Source organism: Corylus avellana, chromosome 3 (assembly GCF_965113065.1).
Source record: "Corylus avellana chromosome 3, dhCorAvel1.hap1.2, whole genome shotgun sequence".
NCBI lineage: Eukaryota > Viridiplantae > Streptophyta > Magnoliopsida > Fagales > Betulaceae > Corylus > Corylus avellana.
The window spans coordinates 7,847,310-7,871,925 of record NC_142492.1 but is presented as its reverse complement, the minus strand read 5'-3'; the positions used below and the strand labels follow the sequence as shown (position 1 = coordinate 7,871,925).

Sequence of the window (24,616 nt, the reverse complement as noted above, 5' to 3'; positions counted from 1 at the left end):
TAAACTGCTATTAATGGGGTTAAGAATTTAATGTGCCTTTTAAATGTTTATAAACACTTGGCACTATTTTATATGGGTTTGGAGGATATTTCCTCCATACCGGTTTGGAAGAAATTTCTGCCCTATAAGCTAAATATAATAATTTACCGAAAGAAATTTCCTCCAAATTGGTTTGGAGGAAATTTCTTCCAACCCATGTAAAGTAGTGTCAAGTGTCTATAAACATTTAAAATGTACATTAAATTTTTAACCTCATTAATAGCAGTTTACTAACTTATACTAAATTTAATGTACCTTTTAAATGTTTATAAACACTTAGCACTATTTTATATGGGTTGGAGGAAATTTTTATCCATAATTTAAATAGTGAAATTTTTTAAATAATGTAGCAATATACTCATTATATAACAACATATACACTATTAAATATGTAAAATATAATTTTGATCAAATCGGTTAATATAGCGTCAAATATTATCAATTCAATTAATTATGAAACCACACATACCAATAGACTTTCGACAAGGAGTCTCTCCATTTCAAGTCAAATGAAAAAACGTCATTTCTGGTTAATATTTAATATTGTTACATCTTATCGCATAAATAATGTCACATTATTTAATTTTTCAAATGACGTGTCAATATATTTATCACATGTCATCTACATTATTAAATAACCATTAAATCATAATCATAAAACAAGTTTTCATGTATCAAGTGAAATGAAAAATAATTCATTTTAAGTGAAATTGAGATGATCACCATTATTGGAGAGATTATAAGCTAAGTTTATAAGATTCAATTGAATTATGTTATATTAATTACATCTTTTTACTCTGAGAAATAAAATATATTATATCATATAATAGTTATTGAAGAGGTTCGAAGTTCGAACCAGAATGATTGACCAGTAAAAGTCTTTTTATCCCGAGGAAATGCCAGATTCGAGGCCGTAGAATTGACCGATCTCAAACACTTTGAAACCCTCACGTGCGATTCCCCTTTGACAATTCTTACATACTACTCGAGACTCGTGCCGTAGATTATTCATTTAATCAACTTAATTAATCGCCGACTCGTCCCCAACCAACCAACCAACAAGGGTCACACGCTTGCCCGATCATTGAATACTTGTTTTTATGGGGATGTCGATTTGGTCATTTGCCACTAGATCAGGATTCTGTTTATTTTAACTAAATAATAAATAATTATTTTACTACCAATATTTTATTTTATTATATCAGTACACATAATAATTAGGTCATTTAAAAATAATACAAAACAGTATTTGAAGAAAAAAAAAATAGAGGTAATAATACAACAATTTAAGTTGACTCGGCTTTAAAGGTTTATGTTCATGATAATAATGTCTATATTTATTCTATTATAATGTGCTATATATATATATATATTATTTGATAAATTAATACATAGCAAATAAGGAAAATACAATATGAAGAATTATGACATGTTGGTCATACAGATTCAATTGTAGATTTGAAACAAATATGGATGAAGTTGGACGGAAGACGGACAAAAGAAGAAGAAAATTTCAAAATGCTCTCACTTTTTTACTCTAAAAAGTGACAAAATGTACTTTTGACAAAAGCTTAAAATAAAAGCTTTTGTTAAAAAGCTCGTTTTGACTTTAAAAGTTTTATTTTCCAACACAATCCTTTTTGTTTTTGTTTTTTGTTGGATCATGGATCAGCTCTTAAGGCCCAACGAGTTCCAAACCCGATCTCAGCAAGTCAGCACACCTAACAAGGCCTCGGACAACTTAGCCCGAGGAGGTTTCGAACACTGAGGAGGTCTCTAACACCGAGTCCGAGACAACTCCTCGGTAGGTATCGGGCATCGAGTCTAACACTCAACTCCTCGGGAGCAAAATAGTCAAGAGTCAAGGGTAGATCAGGTATTTCACAACAGAGGATATCTACATAGTCAATCTAAAACAGGTGATCATTATCCCACATTTGAAAAAAGTTCTCTACAACATAGACAGCTATCAACATGCAAATTGTCCCTATATAAACAGGATAGGTAACCATTCAAATTCAAAAGGTTGTCTAACTCAAACAAAAGCAGTATCACTTTTCCCCGGATCTTAGGTTACTAAGATTGCAAAGTAGTGAAAAATCTCTACCTTTATCAAATAACTGCGAAACAGATATTGAGGGATAGGATATCCGAAACCTACGGGGAACTAACTTTACTCCATGCCTATAAATACAAGTCTCAACTTAAATCAAAGGTAAGGACAATCTTGGCTCAAAAACTCTGATAGCTTATATCCTCGAAGTTCTCAACACCTCCTGAAAGGCATGCCACGTCACTATTCGGAAAATTGTGCATCAACATATATTTTTTTTTAAAAGTGAATCTTCATTCATTCAACTAAACAAAAGCATCAAAGATTACAACTTTCAGCGCGTATGACTTCATAAATAAAATTAGAATATTCTTCCATCCAAATTTTCTTCATTAATGTCTGGAACGCCTCCTTTGCCAACAAGCGTGCCAGCGATGCCGCTATCTTTGCTTTCCTTCTTGTATGCATCACAACCCAAGAATGAAAATTGTGTAAAACAATATTCGCATCTTCAATCAACGTACCATATTTTTGCCATAATTGGTATTTTGTCTTAAAAGCATTAACAATCTCCAGAGCATCACATTCTAAAATAATATTACGTATGCCCAAATCCCTACCAAAAAATACTGCATTCCAAGTTGCATAAAGCCTCCGCATTCTTAGGTCGATGACATACGATCCTGTACACATGCATGCTCTAAATATATCGCCACATCATTTACAGTTAAATACTACAACAACAACAACAACAAAAAATGTTAACCGTAAAATGATTCAAACAGAGAAAATCCTTGCATACAAAACCAAAGCCTTTTAAAATAAAAAATAAAAAATAAAAAAAATACTTAAAACATGTTATATAATAAAATGAGGATGAAAATAAGGTAAAAAAAAAAACAGAAAATTACCAAAATGTTGTTGACACACCTCCAAAGTAAAGATAAGGTGAAAACTTAGGTCGTTTCAAGCAGACAGTGGTGTGGTACAGCGGCATCCTCTCAAGCAGCAAAGAGACAACGCCCGATGGAAACCCCCCGACTTTTCATCAGGTCCAGTCATTTTCCAACTGTTTTACAAATAGAGAGAAGAAATTAGTAAAAACTCATTGGATTAAGTGTGGGATTAGACCCACTAATAAACAACAATAAACCCAATCATGCACCAAAATTTCTCTCTTCCCAATCACTCACTCATTGATTAATCTCCCCACACCCATCAACATTATTATAAAACCCCACAAAAATCTTGCTTTTTTCCTTTTCTTTCCCGTTGCCTCTTTAAGTTTAAACCACAATTCCAACCCCCCTCCTCCCTCTTCTCTAATCTCAATTACTCCATTAAACTCTCTTTTCCTCTCTCTGTTTCTCAGAAAAGCACACATAAATGTAAAGCGGCGTAGGCTGACACAGCTTTTACTTGGCCCCTACAACTGCAAACTGCAGAACAAGGCGCGCAGCCACGTAGTTGCTTGGTTTTACGTCAGTTTCTACACACACCCACCAAACCAGAAAGATGCTTGAGACCGTAAAGTACCTCATCGGAGCAACCGGCCCGAGCGGCTACGGCTCGAAATCTACCGCCGAGAAAGTCACGGAAAGCTGCCCCGATCTGCGCTCCATCACCGCCATCATCACAGGTAATGACACTTCACGGAGTAATGCTATTATGGGTGTCAAACAATTAGATTTTTTATGTGTTTTGATGATCACCAGGCGGTTCGTCGGGGATCGGGGCGGAGACAGCTCGGGTGTTGGCTATGCGAGGGGCGCGGCTGGTCCTCCCGGCGCGGAACACCAAGGCGGCTGAGGACACCAAGGCACGTATCGTGGCAGAGTTTCCCGAGTCCGAGATCCTCGTCATGCCGCTCGATCTTAGCTCTCTTTCTTCTGTCCGAAATTTCGTTTCCGAGTTCGAGTCCATCGGATTGCCTGTCAATCTCCTCATGTAAGTATACCCACAAGTCCATTTTCGTTTCCTTTTTTTTTTTTTTTCTTTTTAAAAAAAAAATTTGTTAATTTGCTTCCTGAGAAAACAGAGGAAGCGAAAAGAAACTCGTTCGTCACGGTTTCTCGGCAACCAAACACTCCTGTAAGTGATCGATGTTGAATGGGTAAAGGTTGTATAATTCAGTTTTGTAATATCTGATCTCAGAAACAACGCCGGAAAGTTTGCTCATGAGCATGCAATTTCCGAGGACGGAATCGAAATATCCTTTGCCACTAATCATTTAGGTAAGCTGTTCAAAAAAAAATTGTTTTTGTTAATGAATTTGAGTTAAAAATTAAACCTTTTTTGTTTTCTTCATGAATTTGCAGGCCATTTTCTATTGACGAAGCTGTTGCTTAACAGGATGATTGAAACGGCAAGGAACACCGGCATTCAAGGCCGTATAGTGAACGTGTCGTCTGGCATTCACGGCTGGTTTTCCGGTGACACAATCCGATATCTCGGTCTGATAACCCGAAACAAAAGGTGAAGAAGATTGAAAAAATAGATGACATATCGGGAAGTGCCAAAAGGGAATACAGTAACTATATATATATATATATATATATATACGGCTTTGACTTTTTCTCTGAATTTTGTCTTGGTCTCTTCAGCCATTACGATCCAACACGTGCTTATGCGCTTTCGAAGCTTGCCAATGTTCTGCACGCCAAGGAACTTGCTCGGAGGCTGAAGGTATAATATGGTGGTCACTGGTTACTTTGATTAATGATCGTTAAAGACAAAAGAAAAAAGAAAGTGAAAGTTTGTTCTTTTGTTTGTTGATTAATTGTCGTGTCGTGAAAGCAATATTAATTAACAATATTTGCTGAATCTTTATATATATATATATATATATAAAATAACTTGCAGGAAATGGATGCCAACGTGACAGTGAATTGTGTTCATCCTGGAGTCGTGAGAACCAGACTCACTAGAGAACGTGAAGGCCTAGCCACAGGTTGAAGATAACCCATCTACTTTAAAACCTTTTTTTTTTTTTTTTTTTTTTTATCATGGAAAAAGTTACAAAGTTTTTATATTAAAATAAATACAATTAATAATTTCTTGTGTCATGTTATAAAAATATATCTTAGTTTAATAGACGGGATTAAAAAAAAAAAATTACAAGAAAATATATTAGTTTAATAGATTGGTTGAAATAGATTGAATTAGAATAATTTACCCCAACCCAATTTAGATGAAACTTTATCCTTTAGTATGAGTCCTCTTACTTAAAGTTTTGATTTTGAGTTTTTTAACATGCATATTTGGCTTCTTTTTTTTTTTTCTTTTTTTGGGGGGGTTATTTGTTAATGTTTTTGTTTTGAAAAGATAAAATAAAAGTGAGAGGAAAAAAATCTTATCAAACAAAACCATCCATTATTTTCTTTTCATCATGGACAAAGTTTTTCTATTAAAAATACAAGCTCCAATCACGTAAAATATACATGTTATGTTTAGTTTAAAGACTAGATTAAAATAGACTGGATAAGAACAATTTACTCCAAGCCAGTTTAGATGAAACTTTATCCTTTAGCATGAGTCCTCTTATTTAAGTTTTGATTATGAGTTTTGAGCTTTTTAATATGCAGATTTGGCTTTCTTCTTTGCTTCCAAGCTCTTGAAGACAATTCCTCAGGTATGTTTGTTTTTTTAAGAATTACATTGAAATCCTACTTATTAAAATCGCAAACCCAAACCGATTCTAAGCTAATTTGGACATGTAATAAGATTCCATATTTTTGTTTCTTTACCTATGATTTTTGGGAAAACTATATAGTTATAATGAGTGGAATGCGATGTTATCTACAGGCTGCTGCTACCACATGTTATGTCGCTACTCATCCGAGACTATTAAATGTGTCTGGAAAGTTCTTTTCAGACTGCAACGAAACTTCATCGGCAAAGTTAGGATCCAACTTAGCCGAAGCTGCACGATTATGGTCCGCTTCTGAAATCATGGTTTCTGGGGACCCAAAAGCAGTTTTTGATCCACTCAATCCACTTAGCCTAAAAACAGATAAAGTAGATGAAAAATATTAAGAAACCAGAAAAAAAAAAAAACACTAAATTTAGAAGAAATACGTATGTTGTATACCACTTTGAGTATTATAGTATATATAATTAGATATATATATATATATATATATATATACCATCATTTGTATGTAAGATATATGGGACTTCTTAGCTAGGATGAGGATTTAGGCTCTCTACTTCGAACTGTATCCCCCCTTTCATTTCTTATCTGAATTTTGTGGAATTCGGATAGAAAGTTCGCGGAATTTTCATCCGACTTCTTAGTTGGTACATGTTAAGCAACTTGTTAGGTTTTTAAAGTGTGGTTTGGGTTAGAATATGGTGGTGTAAGACTAGATTGCTATAATGATATATACAATGATTATAATTATGGGATTAAAGTTATGTTAATGGGGGTTTGATTGGAAAGGAAAGTGCTTGGTGGAACCTTAAGGTTGTACCAATAACACATAAATAGGAGAGGTGGACATTGGTTTCCTTAGAGCAAATATATTAGTTTAAAAAAAAAAAAAAATGGGTATAAGTGGGCAATAAGAACATGGGGTCGGTTTGTACCATGTGGTGGTTGATTTTTTGAAGAGTATCTTTGAGGTGTTGGTATATGGGGCCTACTAACGTGGTGGATTGTGGAGTGGAGGAAGTGTCACGCGTTTAAGGAAAATCAAGAGCTTTGATGCATCCCTCTCTTCTGCGTGATACTTTGATATCATCACAAATTTTATTATATGTTTTTTTTATTTATTTATTGGAATTAGAGCTTAGTACAAAATTAATGGGTTTTGGTTGACGAGTCTGAAGTATTCTACACATGACTTGACACGATTCGAACCTGACATACGAATAGGAATTGCCACCCATAGGTGGTGCACTCATTTCCCGTCTTTGAAAGACGGTCTTTCTCGAACTGTCTTGTCAATTTGTAAGAGACTTATAATAAAAGTTGTAGTATCCTCCTTACAATTTTCTTACAAACTCACTTAATAGTATTTTGATGAAAAATAAAAAATAAAAAATTAAGCAACAAAATTTGGTAGGTAAATTTAATTGTTTAGTAGCTAACGTGTTTAGTGGCACATAAACTACCACGTTAATTTGTAAAGAATTTGTAGTAAAAACTATAATATTTCTAGTAGTACTTTTTCACCAGAGTCGAGCAAAAATCAAAACCAATAACCAAAATGGTCATTCCGGAACAAATCCTATTGCTTTGTTTCTTAATGTGTTTTGAGGAGTTTTTTTGGCTTGAAAGAGTGTTTAATTATGACATAAAAGTGAAATTTTTTTGTGTGTGTTTAAATTGTTTGTTAATATTTTATTTTGAGAAGAGAAAACAACAAAAAACAAAGCAAAATATTTTAAGATACAAGTTGCAGGGTTGAGCTCTGCTAGAGGAAGGGCCAATAGCTTTGTTTGAAATTGATATTCATGTTGAATGCTGAAAGCATTGGAGTGAATTATAGAAGCAGTGGCTTTTAGGGCATTGGTAAGGTTTTGATCACTTGTTCGTTTTTCAACTTTCCCTCTTTCTTCTCTTTTTTTTTTTTTTTTTTTTTTTTTTTTTTAAAAAAAAATGAAAAGAAAAATTGTACTTTTAGTTTTAGCCAGAAAGAAAAAAAAAAAAAAAAAAAAAAAAAGACAATTATCTTGAGGATAATGTAACTAATATGATTGTGTCTCTTTCTTTTAGCGGTTTCGAAATGTGTAGTTTTTTAAAAATCATCAATCAAAATGCATACGATTAGAAAAAAATAGTGTTTTTTTTCTTTCTTTTTTTTTTAAAATTTTTTTTTTTATTGATAAGAAGTATTCATCTTTCATTTCATAACAATGAGAAAACATTCAGAATTTTAAAAACTCTAAATTAAAAGAGTTAAAAGCTTTAAATTAACAATATCATAAATACAAGGAGTTGCCTCTTCTATCCAAATAGAATTGATTGGATCTCTCACCTTTGCCCTTGCAAGTTCATGTGTCGCTGAATATGATTCCCTTTTCACATGATAAATCATCGCTCCTCCTAGAATTTTTTTTTTTTTTTTGAAGTACGCTCCTCCTAGAATTGAGAACCACTCTTACATCTCCCACTATTTATATAAATTGAACAAATAGCCTATGGTTAATAATTTGAACCACTAATTGTGGTGGGTAGTCATAGCATGCTACTTCATTTTACTTGAAATGAATTATTAATTTTTTTTTTTTTTTTTAATGTCCACACAAGAGGGGGATTGGAACTAGTGACATCCACTTCAATAAGTATGATCCCCGCCGATTGAGCTACCTCGTGTGGACAAATTATTAAAATTTTTATTTTATACGTAATTAAAATTTATCTTGACCGTTGGCTTTACACCCTTTCCTATTCCACCTTGCAACCCATTTCCCAGCCCAAAGCCCCTAGAAGGCTAAAACCCTAAACTCTTCCCTCAACAAAATCACCCAGAAGAAGAAACCAGCTCTCTTCCTCACAGAATCTCAAAAATGACGAGCCTTATAACCGAAACCTCCCAGAAAATCTTCACCCCGGAGACCCTCCGCTCCGCCGCCAAACAGTCCCAACGCTGTCTCACCGTCCCCATACGCCTCCGCCGCGCCATCAAGAAGTACCTCCGAGGTACATATACCCTACGAATACGTATACGTACGCATGCGTATAAGTAGTGTATACTAATCTGTTACAAGTATTGGGTTTTGCAGAGCAGGAGGAGCCGCACGTGAAGAGGAAGGTGCTGAGGCTATCGGAGACGCTAAGCGCCATCAAGGACGTGAACGCGCAACTCGCGACTACGACGTCGAGGGAGCTGGTGGAGGACCCTTTGAAGTCGGCGGAGCAGTCGAGGCAGCGATGGAAGATCAGGAGCTCCTACGGCGACATTGGGTTCAAGTACACGGGCGACGAGACCATCGCCTATGTAGCTTCTAGAATGCCCGCCGTGTTCTCCGCTTGTTACCGAGTTCTCAAGGAGGTATGTAGTCTTGTTATGGTTTGGTATAGTATAGTACAGAGTAAAAGAAAAGGGAATTTTGTGAAATGGGTGGTGGATGTTTTGTGCGTGTGTGGAAAATTGCGGGTCTTGGGTTTTTCAGTTTGGTTGCTGAGAAAATGGTGAGATAAAAAGGGAAAGATTTGCTTTTGACACTTATTTTAGCTGCTTTTCTTTTGTTTGAGAGTAGTGAAGAGCTGAGCTTATCTGAGTCATCGAGTTGAATTAGGACTGGGTGGGTGTGTTTAATGTATGTATAGAAAATTGTGGGTCTTGGGTTATTTGTTTGGTTGCTGAGAAAATTGTGAAATGAGAAGGGAAAGATTGGATTGTGACACTGAATTTTACCTGATTTGTGTGTGTGTGAATGGAGAAGAGCTAAGCTTAACTGAGTCATATAGTTGAAGGTTTTTAGCTTTCTCAATTTTTAAAAAGAAAGGAAATTTTGAATGGGTGGGTGTGTTTTATGTGTGTGGAAAATTTCCGCCCATGGATTTCTCTTTGGTTGTTGGGGAAATTGTAAATTGAAACGGGTAAGATTGGCTCTTGGCACTTATTTTAATTGCTCTTTTTGTTTGTGATTAGTGAAGGGCTGAGCTTAACTGAGTAACTGGGTGGGTGTTTTATGTGTGGAAAATTGTGGGTCTTGGTCTTTTGTTTGGTTGCCAGAAAATTGTGAAATGAAAAGGGAAGCTTGGATTTGAACACTTTACCTGCTTTTTTGTTTGTGAATGGTAAAGCGTAGAGTAATTGAGTCATAGAGTTTTTTATTTTTATTTTTTTCTGAGCAAGTACAAATAGAGTTAAATTAGGCTAAACTGGGAAGATTGGATTTTGATACTTCACCTGCATTATTTATTTATTTGTTTGTGCATAGTGAAGAGCTTACTTTAAATCAGCCATAGAGGTGAATTAGGCTTAACTGGGTAGGCGTTTCATGTATGTGCGGAAAATTGTGAGTCTTTTTTTTTTTTTTTTCCTATTTGGTTTCCGAGAAAATTGTGAAATGAAAAGGAAATATTGGATTTTGACAATTGTGACACTAATTTTACCTGCTTTCATTTGTGAATAGTGAAGAGCTGAGCTTAACTGAGTCATAAATAGAGTGAATTAAATTTAAGTAGGTGAGTGCTTTAGGTTTCTTGAGTTATAATTGATCATGAAGTTTTTGGGATTGAATATCTGAATTATCTTTCTGTTATAATTTATATGTATTTTGGGTTTCTAGGTTCATAGAAGGCTACCGGGTTTCTCTCCAGCTCGAGTGTTGGATTTCGGTGCTGGCACGGGTTCAGCTTTCTGGTGAAAAGCTCGTTTAATTATCTCCCTATATGGTTACCTGCATACTGAGATGAATGTTGGTTCATTGTTATCTCCTTGTATCTGAGTTTTCTGACAATTTGAATGAAATGTTGTAGGGCACTGCGAGAAGTCTGGCCACAGTCTATGGAGAAAGTTAATTTAGTAGAGCCATCCCAGTCAATGCAGCGTGCTGGCCGGAGCCTTATACAAGGTAATCAACCATTTTCCTTTTCAAATAGTTGATAGTTCTTTGAGATTATTATAAGATTAACATTTCAAAGAGCAGTTGGTAATTTAGAAGAATTGCTGTTGTTTGAGGGTACTTCCTTGTCAGGCCATTGTATTGATATGGGTTGGCTGCTAAGTGGGTTTCGAGTGTTGGATTTTGAAATCATGCAAAAGTAGTATTATTCATGTAGAGAATAACCATATAATATAATAATTCACAATGTAGTCATGAATTAACTTAGGCCAACAAAATTGCTGATTATGATGTGAATTAGTTATGTGTTTTGGTGTTTATACACGTTGCTCTAAAAGGCTTAGCAAACTTAATTTGTGTCAAACCTTTATTTAGCCATGTGCATAGTGCATACTCTTTAACATATCTTAACCCCCATGGCTCAAGTGGTGAATGCCTTGGACTTTGGTGGCATAACCATTAGGTCTAAGGTTTGAAACCCCTTGGTGCAAACAACTCCTTGGGGCCACACCTCTGCCGAATGTCAGATTTAACCGATCTGTGTTGTGTTCTAAAGTATGCTACTAGAACTGATGGATCATCATTCCCAAAAAAATTTCTGATAGCGCTATACTCTTTAGAAGTGTTGTTATGACATGGCCTAGCTTGTATCGCCATTGATTTACCATTATTCTAATGTACTTCCATTAATGCTTCCTTATAAAATTAAAAACTCGGGTTATGGCTGCAGATAAATGCTCAATCAATTTTATCAAGAAGTGGAGAGGATAGACTTATGACGTGCTATCATTGTGTGCCTTCAAAAATTATTTTGCTTCTTTGACATTGTTCCTAAGAAATTTTATGTATGTTTTCAATATTACTAGGTTTCTCTATGTGCATATCCCCTTCCTCCCTTGCAAATACATGTGATAAAGAAGGAAAATCCTGAGATTTATATGTTACAATTGCTTTAGGTCTGAAGAACCTGCCACTTATTCATAGTTATGATAGCATTCAAGCACTTAATAAAAGCATCAATAAGTCAGAGAGAGGACATGACCTTGTAATTGCTGTAAGTTGTATTCTTCTAGATTTATTCCTAGTAAATTTTCCAGAGTTCTCTGTATTTTCCCTTGGCATGAATATATGAAGTAGCATGTTTGTATTCAATAAATGGTTCTTTAAATCGCTGCACTTAAGGAAGCTTTCATCATATGTGGCCTTCTCCTGGTACTGATTGATGGTCAATGTTTGTTGCTCTGGGGTGAAGTCTTATGTCCTTGGGGAGATACCATCACTGAAGGACAGAATTACTATAGTACGCCAGCTTTGGGATCTTACACGGGATGTTCTGGTATGATTCCTGGCTTATGGAATGTTTCATGTCTTGTTACATGCATGCATTGCACAGAGATTTTGATGATGTTACATTATTGATAATTGTTTTGATTTAATTTTTAGTTTTGAACTTTTCAGCACTCGATGCAAATTTTCTCCTTTGATTTTTTTATTTTTTTTGGTGGAATGCAAATGTGGGGTAGGTTTTGGTTGAACCTGGAACACCGCATGGATCTAATATCATATCTCAGATGCGATCTCATATATTATGGACGGAGAAAAGGGTAAGATGATTGTTCTTCAGGATAATATTTTAGTTGTCTATTCAAATATTTGTTGCAGGGACTCATGTTTCTGATTTACTACTTTGTGCTTCTTTTAACCCCTGCTCATGTATAGTGCCATATTCATGACTTCTTAGAAATGCCGTAAATCTAAAGCTGCAAATAATACAGTTTCAAAGGGCTTGGTAGTGGCTCAAAAAAGTGGTGCATTCATAGTTGCTCCTGTGAGTACAACAATTTTCTAACCTGTCCCCTCTTTTTTCTTCCTAGAATTAATAGGTTCTGCATATTCTCCACCTATTCTTTTCTTTTCTCTTCTTCTTCTTCTTCTTCTTCTCTCTCTCTCTCTCTCTCTCTCTCACATATAGTCTTGTTGATGCAGTGTCCTCATGATGGGCCATGTCCGTTGTTAAAAACTAGCAAATACTGTCATTTTGTCCAGCGCTTGGAGAGGACATCATCACAACGTGCATACAAGGTTCCTCCATCTGTCCTTATCTTGCACTCTTTGCTACTTAAATATTTATGTGGCTGCCATTTTATGCGGATTTGACTTATAAAAAAAAAATTATGTGGATTTGACTGCTGAACTCTGCATGTTTTCAAGTGTCAAATTCAGTCAGTTTTCCAAGTTTTTGTACTGGAAAATTGTTCAAGTTTCCACTTTTTCTTCGGTAAGGTCCTAGGCTATTACGTCTCTATGTACCATAGCATGTCAAATCTGAGTGCTTACTCATTTAAAATAATGTATATGAGAAAGAACTTTGAGCAAACTACGAGCTTACTCCTCCATTCCTTGGCTTGGTTAACCATTTGGTGTATTATTCATAAGTGGCCCAATCTAGTACATCTTTTATGCATATGCAATGTCATGTTTCTTGATTGAGGTTCCAAGCAATTTCAACTGTGTAGTGTGAAGTAGGTGTTAGATCCATGTGGTAGGTGGAAGATTATCTTACCACGATATTAGTGTTTAAATGATTTATTATGGGTGTCAATGCTAGTCCTATTCCATTGCCCGTTGCTTCCCTAGTGATGTTTTTTTTTTTTTTTTTTTTTAATTTACCAAGAACTATTGTTCTCATCTTCTTGTTCTTTGAAGCAATATTTTTTTTAAAAAAAAAAAAAGATTAGGTGAATTGAAAGGATTAAAGCATTTAATATGTCATTAATATTACCTTCTCTCTTATCAATGACTTTTTGTAGCGTTCGAAGGGCGAGCCCCCTTTACGTGGCTTTGAGGATGAGAAATTTAGTTTTGTTGTTATCAGACGGGGACAAAGACCAAGGTGAGTTTATTAAATGCCGCCTTCGAAGAGATAGGGTTGTTTATAGATTATTCCTCTTGGACATCAACAGTTTAATTATAAAATAATAATAATACAATAGCACGTATATTTTGTAACACATATATTATCAAATCATTTATTTGATGATTTTTGACAAGTTTACTCAGACTGAAAAAATATTTTATAACATCTTTAATTGTTAATTACTTAAGTGATTTTTGATCACAGGTTCTTTCTATTAATCCCTTTGATAGGTATATCAACCCAACTGCAGAAATCTGACTCCGAAATTATTTTGACCTTTTTTATTTAATTTTTGTAATTTCCCCCACGCTGCAGCTCCTTCTAAGCATTAGTATTTTACGTGACTGTTTAATTTGATCAGGGAAGCTTGGCCTCGTGATGGCATGAAATTTGAGACATTGAAGGAGCAGCATGCAAAAAGAAATCCAGAAGATCTTGAAATTGACTATGGTACATTTGAAACACTCTATTTCCCATGAAAACCTCTGCAGGAATTTCATAATCAAAACATGTCTTTGCATGCCCACTATGCATTCTTGTGCGTTCAGGGAATTTCTGAATTTCAATTTCTTTGTGGTGGTTTTCTTTTTGACTTTGGTAGAGGACCTGATGAAGTTACAACAAGAAGCTGATGATATTCCATATGAAGAAGTGGATCCAGCTACCTATGATTCTGATGTAATGGAAACTGATGCTGTTGACAAGAATGATGATGATGAAGAAGAAGAAGAAGAAGAAGAAGAAGAAGAAGAAGAAACAACCTCTGCTGATCTTGGGGGTGGTTGGGGCAGGATTATCTTTCCAGCCGTTCGACGGGGCAGGCAGGTTACTATGGATGTCTGTCGATCAACCGAACGAGATGGCTCAGAGGGTTCATTTGAGCATATAGTCGTCACACGCAGCAAGAATCCTACATTACATCATCAAGCCAGAAGATCTCTCTGGGGTGACCTGTGGCCCTTTTGAAGTTATGAAGTGCTTTTGGCCCTGTAATCCCCAACAAATTTCATAAAATTTTATTTCATTTTTTTGTATATGGTCTTTAGAAGGAAAAAAAAAAATGTAATTGAGGAAATTGTTAAATTAGATGGATCAAACGAAAGGCATACGTCTTACAATTGTTCATTGTGCAATTGAATTGAGTTCTAATGAAGACACTGAAGTCAAACTTACCACCAGAAGTCACTTCCAACTTAAGAAACAAGAAATTTTTGTTTTTATTTTTATTTTTTGTTCAAAGGCTTGGGCCAGTGAATTCTGACGTGGCAAAGAGTAAAGGCTTTAGGAAGAGAAAAGTTGGACAGCCCATGTGAGAGTCTACCTGAACCCTACATGTTTAAAGTGATACTCAAGCAGGAAACTGCCTTTATTGCAATGCATTAATTGGCACCCATATTGAACGAATAAAATTGAATTCTCAGAGAGTAGACCCATCTCACACAAAACTCTATTCATAAATACAATTTTGAGCTGACAATCCTTAAACAAATCAAAGAATCATATAATTAAACCCTTATATGAGAATCCAATACAAAAGTAATCCATAGCCTCCTTTTGACAACCTGGCTGGATTGCAGTAAATAAAAAAAAAGAAAAAAAAAAAACTAGGGACACTTTTTAATGCCCAGACTGGAGTATAATACACTTCGTAATCTATGAAGGGTCCTCAATAGAACACCCCCCAACAAAACAAAAAAAAGACAAATACAAGTATACAATTGTCATCTATACCACACTGCACATGCAGAGAATCCTTTGAATCAGAGTGTCTTGCACTCTTGCAACAAGGGGAATCACTGTCTTTGAAGGGCCCAACAACTGAAACTAAGCTCTGATGATCTTTCCAGGGTTTCAAAGACCAATAAACAACCACATTCTAATCTGTCCATTCCAGCCTGCAGTCATGACCACAACTGCGCACATGTCGGGAGAAGTGAACATGCCTCTAGCAAGAACTCTTCAAAATCTTGTGCTTAGATCTGCAACAACATGTTGCAAATCTGAAAGTCAGACCTAACCATTTTGCAAAACCCTATTTATCAAGTTCGACCTGGTAAGTGGTAACCCATAATTGTGGTACGTTCTAATCCGCCCGTCCCAGCCTGCAGTCACAAACACATGACCCCACATGTGGGGAGAACTGAACATGCCCTGGCAAGCACTCTTCAAAATTTTGTACTCAGATTTGCACATTGCAGGTGTAGTTACTGGACTTGGATTAGAAAGTTTCTCCTCAGGCCAAGTCGCAGATCCCTTCGGTAAAGACTCCAATAGAAACCCACGGCTCAGAGAGAAACAATCAGGTGAAGATAGAGGCATTGTCTGGTCTGAATTCTCATCAAAGTTGCGGTGCTTCGACCCATTTTTAACACTTCCCAAAATATCTGCACTCAATGTTGGGGATAGATGTGGTTCTGACGTGGTTTGAATGCCACACCAAGGTATAGCAATGAATGCATTGTGGGAGTGGAAACTCTCACTATACCAGATAGTCTTTGCTCGGGAAGAAGGCCTATCTGGGTTCATGAAGTTCCAGACATAGACATTTGAATCCTCGGTTGCCGAGACAATATGTTTCCCATCTGAGGTAAAAGAGGCAGATATCTGGCTTCCTGCATTTCGAAGACCTGAAAAAAAAAAAAAAAGGAAAAACAAGAAGAGTTAACAATGGAAGGAACAAAAAATCATCGAAATTACTGAATGGTTACATAGTATTCAACAGATGCAGTCTGCAAATGCAAATTATTGAGAATAATAGTTCACACAAAAAAAACTTTTCAAATTGCAAGATAAAAGAGAAATGAAAGATATTATACAGACACAAAAACCTACCCCTGAATTTGCAAATGACATCAACGCCTGAAAGAATTCGAACTACTGAATCAGCAGAACTGACCATTACTTTGCTTGGCTCGCTTGGGGAAAACTAAAAAATCAAGTTAAATTAATTTAGTTATTTCCAGTAAAATAAAGAAGTATAGATGGTAGAAATACTTTAACAAAATCGTGGATCTAATTTAGCTACCTGAAATCCAGTTATCCTCTTGCCTGGGGACTTCTTTTTGCCCTGTAAGTATATTTGAGCATCCAGTTGCAGATGATTATCTGAACCAAACAAAACAATATTAGTTGGCAGTAACCCACATCTTTTTAGTATTAAATACAATTATTAAATTTAGTGTGTACCACGTCCAAAAAATCTTAATTAAATAAACCTTAGAAAGTTTTTGAGGCTAGAAATTTTCAAAAACAGAATAAGTAAGAATGAGATAGAGCTTTCAAATGCCCTCTTATTATAAATCCAACATGAGGCAATTTCAGTCTACGATTCTTATCAAACAATTCATCTCATCTGATGCACGCATTTGAAAAAATAAAAATAATAAAAAATAAAAAATAAAAGATTTAGTCACTATTTGTATGTCTCAATTTAGGCAGTGTAGATTTTTTATTGTAAAGGACCCTCATATGTCCGATGGATGCGAGATTTGCATGGTTTATTGGGTTGGCTAAAACTATTAAAGGGTTAATCGGTTTTTAATTTGGGATTTTATTTCACAGTTACGATTAGTTTTGTAACGAGTAGCAGATGTATAATTTCTGCAACTCCAGTGAATAAAAAGGTTTGGTAACTGATTTAAGTCTAGAAATTTCTAGCAATTTTTAAGGATCTTGGGTTTCCTCAATCCAATATACAGGCAAGGTAATCCTATCCTGGCATGTAGTCAATGGCCATAGAGTAATTGAGAGCAAACCAACTAAACAGCACATTTCTTTTGTTGTACAAAACTGTTTTTTCTCTTGATAGAACTGCAAGCTTAATAGGCTGCCGAGATTAACAAAATAAATATCATTTCTACTTTTTAGGTAGATCCAGGAAAGGAAATGCCACATTTAATTTCTAATTTCAAGCATTCACAACTTCACATGTTTACTTCAGTTTGCATATGGCTCTCCAAGACCTTAAAACAAGTTGTACACTATTGAGAAAGAAGTTGACTTTGCTAGGAAAAAGAGAAAAAGTTGCATCTGGCCTGAACATGTGCGTACCTGTGATGTCATAAAAAAGACAGCTCCCAGTCATGGTGCCCACAATTCCTCCCTGTAAAAGTTGATTTTTTGAGTATTTCATGTTGGATATTCATAGTGAAAAGCCAAAAGCACGAAAATTCACTAGACCTTTCCATCAGGACGATAACACGCAGCAGTGACTATCTCTCTGGTATCAATATAATCAACAACCTTACATCCAACAGTTTCCCAGATACGAACTTTTCCATCAATTGAACCACTGATGAAGTAATTATCATCCACAGGGTTAAAATCAACACATGTCACTGCATCAATCATGGCAGTACAATCAGTGTCATGTGATTCAAACCAAACTGGGCGAACAGACGGAGATCACACCAGTATAGATTAACTAAGACTAACCAAAGCATCGGATAAATACATGTAAAGATAAATGCAAATGATCAGCAAGAGGCTCACCGTAATTATTATGAAAAAATATTCTTAGGCATCTGTCAGATCCCACTTGCCATAGACGAACTGTCTTATCAACAGAGGATGACAGCAGAAACTGTGGCAAGTACCAAAAAAAGAAGAAAAGAAAATGGCATTAATATTCATCATGTTCAAGAAAGTAACATGCTAGAAATATATCAACAAATGATGCAACAGTCCAAGAAAACTAGCTTAATTCCAAATAATACTAACCCCTTTTCTGGACCATGATAGATCCAAAACGTCATCGCTGTGTCCGTGGAACTCATGTAGAGGCTTCTCCAATATCTGGAAGACCTTTGGTGGGAGAATGACACAAGCTGAATCTGATGATTTCCTCAATTTCTCCATCTTCCCCAATTTCCCTTTATCCACATCAAGAGCAGCCAATTCAGAAAGATGATTCATTGTGAAGTATGCACATGAAGGATCAATTTCTGGAACGTTGAAGTTGTCTGATCTCTCAGCTTCGATCACCATCCACACACGCACTATTCCATCCTTGCCGGCACTTGCCAAGTACCGCCCATCCAGGCTGAATTTCATTGTCAATATTGACCCCTCATGTGCCAGAAATTCCTGCCCAGCATAAAGGGAAGACAGTTCCTTGGACTGCTTTCTATAAGAATGAGCCCGAACTCTGTGCATCCCTGTCCCTAACGTTGGTTCAAGATTACCAGCAGGCCTTAAAGCAGCAGTATCAACAATACAAACTGCAGCACCTAATGACCTTAGCCAACCCCTCTTCACTTTCTTCTTTTCATCAACCGAATACCTTGCCTCATCAACTTCTTTCCGCAAGTGATGATGAACCAACGAAGATGGCCCAAAATTTTTCTGAAATTCTTCAAAACTAACCGCTCGATTGGAACCCACCTCTCGTAGTCTGCTATGCATTCCATTCTGACCCAATTCATCCACAAGGAACTCAGTTCCATCATCCAAATTCTTGATTGTAAACACAAAATTATCTTCTGAAGCACCATTTTCTAACGGTTCCAACACTTTATCTGATATGGTGCACCTGGTAGACTGACTTAATGAAAACCCTTCATCAAAACCCGAAGTTCTCAAAACCGCCCCACTATTTTCCATGATTCTGTCAATACCCACTTCCATTATGTCATCTAATCCATCTCCCAGATCCTCTCTCATAACCGAATTCCAATCTACACTTAACCCCATCCATTTCAGAAACCTATGGCGGCGCTCTTGTACACTTTCCGGGTTCTTAATCCAAATCTCATACCCAAAGCCACCTGAAACACTACCAGAGTGCCCAATACTAGAACTACAGTCCCCAGAACGATCCAAATCCCAATCCGGCACAGAAGAGATCTCCTCGCGTGTATCATAAAACTGATCCTCTTCCTCTTCACTGTAACTCCCCATCATATCTAGCTTTCAACCCATTACATCCTAATTCCCACGAATAAAAAATATATTAGACCCTCAATTATAATCTAAATCCTCATTTAGATGGTACAATTTCTTTAAGAATTAAACAGAAATACTACAATCTAAAATCTAATGTCACTCAGATCATCAAATCAACAGATTAGTGAACACAAACATCTAGCATAGATCTTGCAGTAATCTAACATATTCAGTCCACAAAGATGTCCAAAACATGAACAGTTAACAAACAATCCAGCTGCCCTTTTGACTCTCTTACAAAGGGCTTAACTTCAACTACAACCCGCAACAGATTGTTTCGAGAAAACACGAGAAATGAAGCTACAAATCACACTTGCGGCCAGAAAGAGAGAGTTTTGCTCACCTGGGTCACGATGAAATTCCGGTCAAACCCCAGAAATCCACTGGGGATTTCCACTTTTGCTTTGCAATGCTCTCTCTCTCTCATCCACGGAAGTTCCCACTTGGGGAGGCAAAGAATTAAGAATGGTACAGAAAAAAGAAAATACTATAAACTAAGATCAAATAAAAGTATCCACTAAATAATAAAAAAAAATGTAGAAAACAAATTAAAAAGGTGGCCTTTGCCTCGGTATGGGCGTCAGTACGAAGAAGAGGCACGGTCCGAGACTGGAAGCTGCTTCTCCTTTGTGTTTTGTCTCTCTCTCTCTCTCTCCCCCTCGACTCTATGTCGATGATGTGGTAATTACGGTTTTACCCACTTACTGTTGTTCGGACAAACGGTTTGCAACCAACCACATGTTTTATCAGGTTTTTTTAAAAAAAATTATTTATTTAGAATATATTAATTGAAATGTTTTACATAATAAAATATCTTGAAAATTATGGAAGTTCTTCATTCCTTTTATCAGATTAACTTTGTTGGAATTGACTATTTTTTTTTTTTTTTTTTTTTGCTCTCTAAAATTTTATTAGAATATCCCACAAACTTTTTCTCTTTTCCGGCCAAGTAAAAAGAGTTGATGTTTAATTAATATGAAGGTTTGATTATATTGTAAAAGAGTGGCTAAGAGTATTATAATTTAATTACAATTTTTTTTTATAAATTAATGTATCCCTTTGTTTATTAGAGATTATATAGTAAAAACTGCTATATGCCTTTATTTTTTTTTATAAAATTTTAAAAAACCATTCCCTAAATATGTTAAATCACTATTTATTTATTTTTTAAAAAAAAAATTAAGGTACTATAAAATGATGAATTTATTTAATTAATATTGTAAGACTCTCCTTCACACATGTCTCACTCCTTCTCAATAAGTAAGGTCTAAGACGTAAAAATATTTAATTAAAAATGAAAGTGAATTACCATCTCAAAAAAAAAAAAAAAAAGTAAATTACAAAAACAAAGTTTGAATTCAATACATTTGTTTTTTTTTTTTTTTTTTTTGAAAGTGGATTCCATATCAAAATCAAACAGATTGTTCCGCAAGTACATTATCTTCCAAAAAGGAAGGGAAATTCGTAAACCAAAGCTGAGCTTCGTGAAGTTGCAGACCCATCTTCGCAAGTTGGTGTGCCACCCCATTCAATACATTTGTTTTGATACCATGTTAAATCACCGCTTATCTCAAAAATTTAATTTAATAAAAAATAATGAATTTAACTATTTAATTAATATTTTATCAAAATATCATATATTGCCTCAGTTTGAAAAATAAAAATAAAATTCTTTATCTATTTGATAATCACACTTTATCAAGTTATAAAATAAAAGAAATTAATTTTCATTAAGTTATAGATAGATAAAGATAAAAGACTAAAAAAAAAAAAATGAAAAAAAGGTTAATTAACAAACAAAACCCTTATTAATTTGGAGTTGACTGGAAAAGATTTTTCAGCAAAATGGTAATCAATTGCGACGCGTTAACAAAAGGTTTGACTTTGACTTCTAGTCGTCATGTATGAATTTCCAATCAAGACAACAAATCAATGGCCCGATTTGAAAATTTCAACATATTCCCGAAACTTCTCAAAAGTAATAATGCTTAAAGTTAAAAGGCATATTATAGGCTTTCTCCAAAGATATATAGTGGCTTTTACATTTTCATCCTTAAAGTTAGACAAATTATTTGTGGTTGAAACAATTTCTTTTGTCAACAAAGCATTGTCTATCACTCATTTTGATGGTTATGGCATATGCAGGATAAAATATTAACCTTACCCGTAACGTTAAAGATTCTCTCTATTTCACTTGAAATGAAAAGAAATTATTTTTATAGATCATATTATTTTTTACAGATCTAATGATATATATATTGTCGAGGATAAAATCTCACTATGGGGCTCACATGATCTTCTCGAATAAGTACGGTGAAAAAGTTGACAAACCCTAAATTTTATAAGATAAGCACGTCAAATCCCAAGATACGATGGATTTATGCATTTTCTCTCTCATCATAAGTATTTACCTAGAAACTCTATAAAGGCCAAGGGAACACAATATAGGAGGAAGGGGATTTTTTTTTTTTTTTCTCTCTCTAGCTATCCCTCTCTTTCTCAGTCTCCGTAGGCTAGTTCTCTAAAGAACCCAAGCCTTTTTTAATTTTTTTGCACTATAAAAATAAATGTGTCAACTTAAGCATTTGAGTGTCTTCAACTCCAACTAGGGACCTTTGACAATTTCTCTATTTTGTAGGTATATTGTTCTTAGACCATGGAAGCCTCATCCCAATCCAGCTGTTCAAAACTGTTAAGAGTCGTTGGTGACTGTTGCAAAAATGACCCAAAAATTACTATAACAGTTTAACACCATCTGTAGGGGTAATTTTATAAAATCTCGTCGTGGGTTCCACATGATCTTCTCAAGTAAAAAACCCTATAAAGGGGGAGACAATGCATGAGGGTTGGGGATTTTCTCTCTCTCTCTCTCTCTCTATGGCTTTCTCTCTCTTTCTCGGTCTCCATAGGCTAGTTCTTTGAAAAGACGAAGTTTTTTTTTTTTTTTTTACTCCAAAAAATAAATATGATAACACAAGCCTCAGAGTGTGTTCAGCTTCAGTAGAGGACCCTTTGACTATTTCTCTATTTTGCAGGTATAACATTCTTACATCAAGGAAGCCCAATCCCAGTCCAACTATTCGATAACTGTTAGGGTTGTTGGTCACTATCATAAAAATGCCCCAAAATTTGATCTAACAGTTTGCCACCGTTTGTGTGGGTAACTATATAAAATCTCACCATGGATCCTACATGGTCTTCTCAAGTGGGTACAATATAAAAGGAGACAAACCCTAAATTTTATGGGATACGCGCGTCAAATCTCAAGATATAATAGATTTCTACTTTTTTCACTTTGGCTATCTTTGCTTTCTTTGTCTCCGTAGGCTAGATCTCTAAAGAGCGCAAGCCATTTTTAACACTTCAAAAAATAAGTACAATAACTTAAGTAGCGGAGTATTTTTCAACTTAAAGCGAGGACAATTTGGCGATTTCTCTATTTTGCAGGTACATTGTTCTTATACCCAAAGAAACCCCATCCAAGTTCCTATCAAGTTCATTGCCACCGTTTGTGAGGGTAACTATATAAAATCTCACCATGGATCCTACATGGTCTTCTCAAGTGGGTACAATATAAAAGGAGACAAACCCTAAATTTTATGGGATATGCGCGTCAAATCCCAAGATATAATAGATTTCTACTACTTTTTTCTCTTTGGCTATCTTTGCTTTCTTTGTCTCCATAGGCTAGATCTCTAAAGAGCGCAAGCCATTTTTTACACTTCAAAAACTAGGTACAATAACTTAAGTAGCGGAGTATTTTTCAACTTCAAGCGAGGACAATTTGGCGATTTCTCTATTTTGTAGGTACACTGTTCTTATACCCAAAGAAACCCCATCAAAGTCCCTATCAGGTTCATTGCCACCGTTTGTGAGGATAACTATATAAAATCTCACCATGGATCCTACATGGTCTTCTCAAGTGAGTACAATATAAAAGGAGACAAACCTAAATTTTATGGGATATGCGCGTCAAATCCCAAGATATAATAGATTTCTACTTTTTTTCTCTTTGGCTATCTTTGCTTTCTTTGTCTCCATAGGCTAGATCTCTAAAGATCACAAGCCATTTTTTACACTTCAAAAAATAAGTACAATAACTTAAGTAGTGGAGTATTTTTCAACTTCAAGCGAGGACAATTTGGCAATTTCTCTATTTTGCAGATACACTGTTCTTATACCCAAAGAAACCCCATCCAAGTCCCTGTCAGGTTCATTGGTCACTCTGGAAAAAATGGCCCAAAAATTACTCTAACATATATGTTGTAAAATGTCACATCATTTAAAATTTTAAATGACGTGACACGATATATACCTTTAAATGCAACAAAACAAAATTTAGATAATCGAATGATTTCTCTTCATTTCACGAGGCAAAATCTAAATATTTACCGTCTTCTTTCTTAATGTTTTTTTATTTTCATTTTATCTTTTCCCATCATTCACTCTTTTTTAATGATTACATGATGGGCATACAGAAATTAAGATTAAATAAGAAGAAGAAGAAAAAGTAAAACTTATAGTAGAACTTTTAAATGTGTTCAAAGAACTTTAATTTAACTACGAAAGTTATGTAAAAACAAATGCATCACAGCCTTCGGTCTACTCATAGTTGGCCACCAACCATCTCTATCTTTCTCTCGGATATATATATATAACATTACTCATATAAATTAGCCTTGTGAGCATGGCATGCACCACGTGCTCCTAGGGAAATTAGCCTTGTCGATTTTGATTAATCAAATGATAAGCTGTAATTCCGTGATCATGGTTTTCACTTTTATCGAGACCATCGCCGACGGCGAGCGGCTGTGCCTGTGGGCCGTAAGATAGGACGTGAGGAAATATGTCGGTCAAAGTTGACTATTGACCCCAGGTCTCTAGAAAATATTTTTATATTATATCTTTTATTATTGATAAATGAATTACTATATCAATTTGTAAAAATTTTGTAATAAAAATGATAGTACCTCTACGGAATTAAAGATTACAATCCACATAATCATTTAAAATGAACCAAATTCAAATAATTAATATTAATAAATACTTGAAAACGCAAAATATTTAAAATTTAATGTCATGTTTTTCAAACAAAAAACAGAAAAACACCTTCGAAAACACGTTAACAATCAGAACATTTATCT

At 35.2% G+C, this 24,616-nt stretch overlaps 3 protein-coding genes across 3 annotated transcripts; 2 read left to right on the top strand and 1 right to left on the bottom strand.

Moving 5' to 3' along the window:
- The first annotated feature begins 3,342 nt into the window (after positions 1–3,342).
- On the top strand, positions 3,343–7,024 carry LOC132175449 (NAD(P)-binding Rossmann-fold superfamily protein). The gene is made up of 8 exons (XM_059587403.2): positions 3,343–3,731; positions 3,808–4,039; positions 4,247–4,326; positions 4,411–4,567; positions 4,696–4,777; positions 4,955–5,042; positions 5,677–5,723; positions 5,897–7,024. Exons 1-8 carry the CDS (start codon positions 3,608–3,610, stop codon positions 6,125–6,127), a joined length of 1,041 nt encoding a protein of 346 aa, XP_059443386.2. The 5' UTR covers positions 3,343–3,607; the 3' UTR covers positions 6,128–7,024.
- Positions 7,025–8,495: 1,471 nt separating this feature from the next.
- On the top strand, positions 8,496–14,749 carry LOC132176516 (copper ion binding / methyltransferase). The gene is made up of 12 exons (XM_059588747.2): positions 8,496–8,738; positions 8,822–9,090; positions 10,337–10,410; positions 10,527–10,621; positions 11,569–11,666; positions 11,865–11,948; positions 12,136–12,216; positions 12,354–12,440; positions 12,599–12,694; positions 13,423–13,505; positions 13,891–13,979; positions 14,131–14,749. Exons 1-12 carry the CDS (start codon positions 8,606–8,608, stop codon positions 14,493–14,495), a joined length of 1,554 nt encoding a protein of 517 aa, XP_059444730.2. The 5' UTR covers positions 8,496–8,605; the 3' UTR covers positions 14,496–14,749.
- Positions 14,750–15,009: 260 nt separating this feature from the next.
- LOC132174858 (uncharacterized) lies at positions 15,010–20,111 on the bottom strand. Its single transcript, XM_059586577.2, has 8 exons — positions 19,816–20,111; positions 18,249–19,454; positions 18,021–18,111; positions 17,709–17,866; positions 17,580–17,631; positions 16,555–16,634; positions 16,362–16,455; positions 15,010–16,156 (listed from the first exon to the last, which is right to left on the bottom strand). The coding sequence occupies exons 2-8, from the start codon at positions 19,428–19,430 to the stop codon at positions 15,543–15,545; spliced, it is 2,271 nt and encodes a 756-aa protein (XP_059442560.1). The 5' UTR covers positions 19,431–19,454; positions 19,816–20,111; the 3' UTR covers positions 15,010–15,542.
- Positions 20,112–24,616: the final 4,505 nt, after the last annotated feature.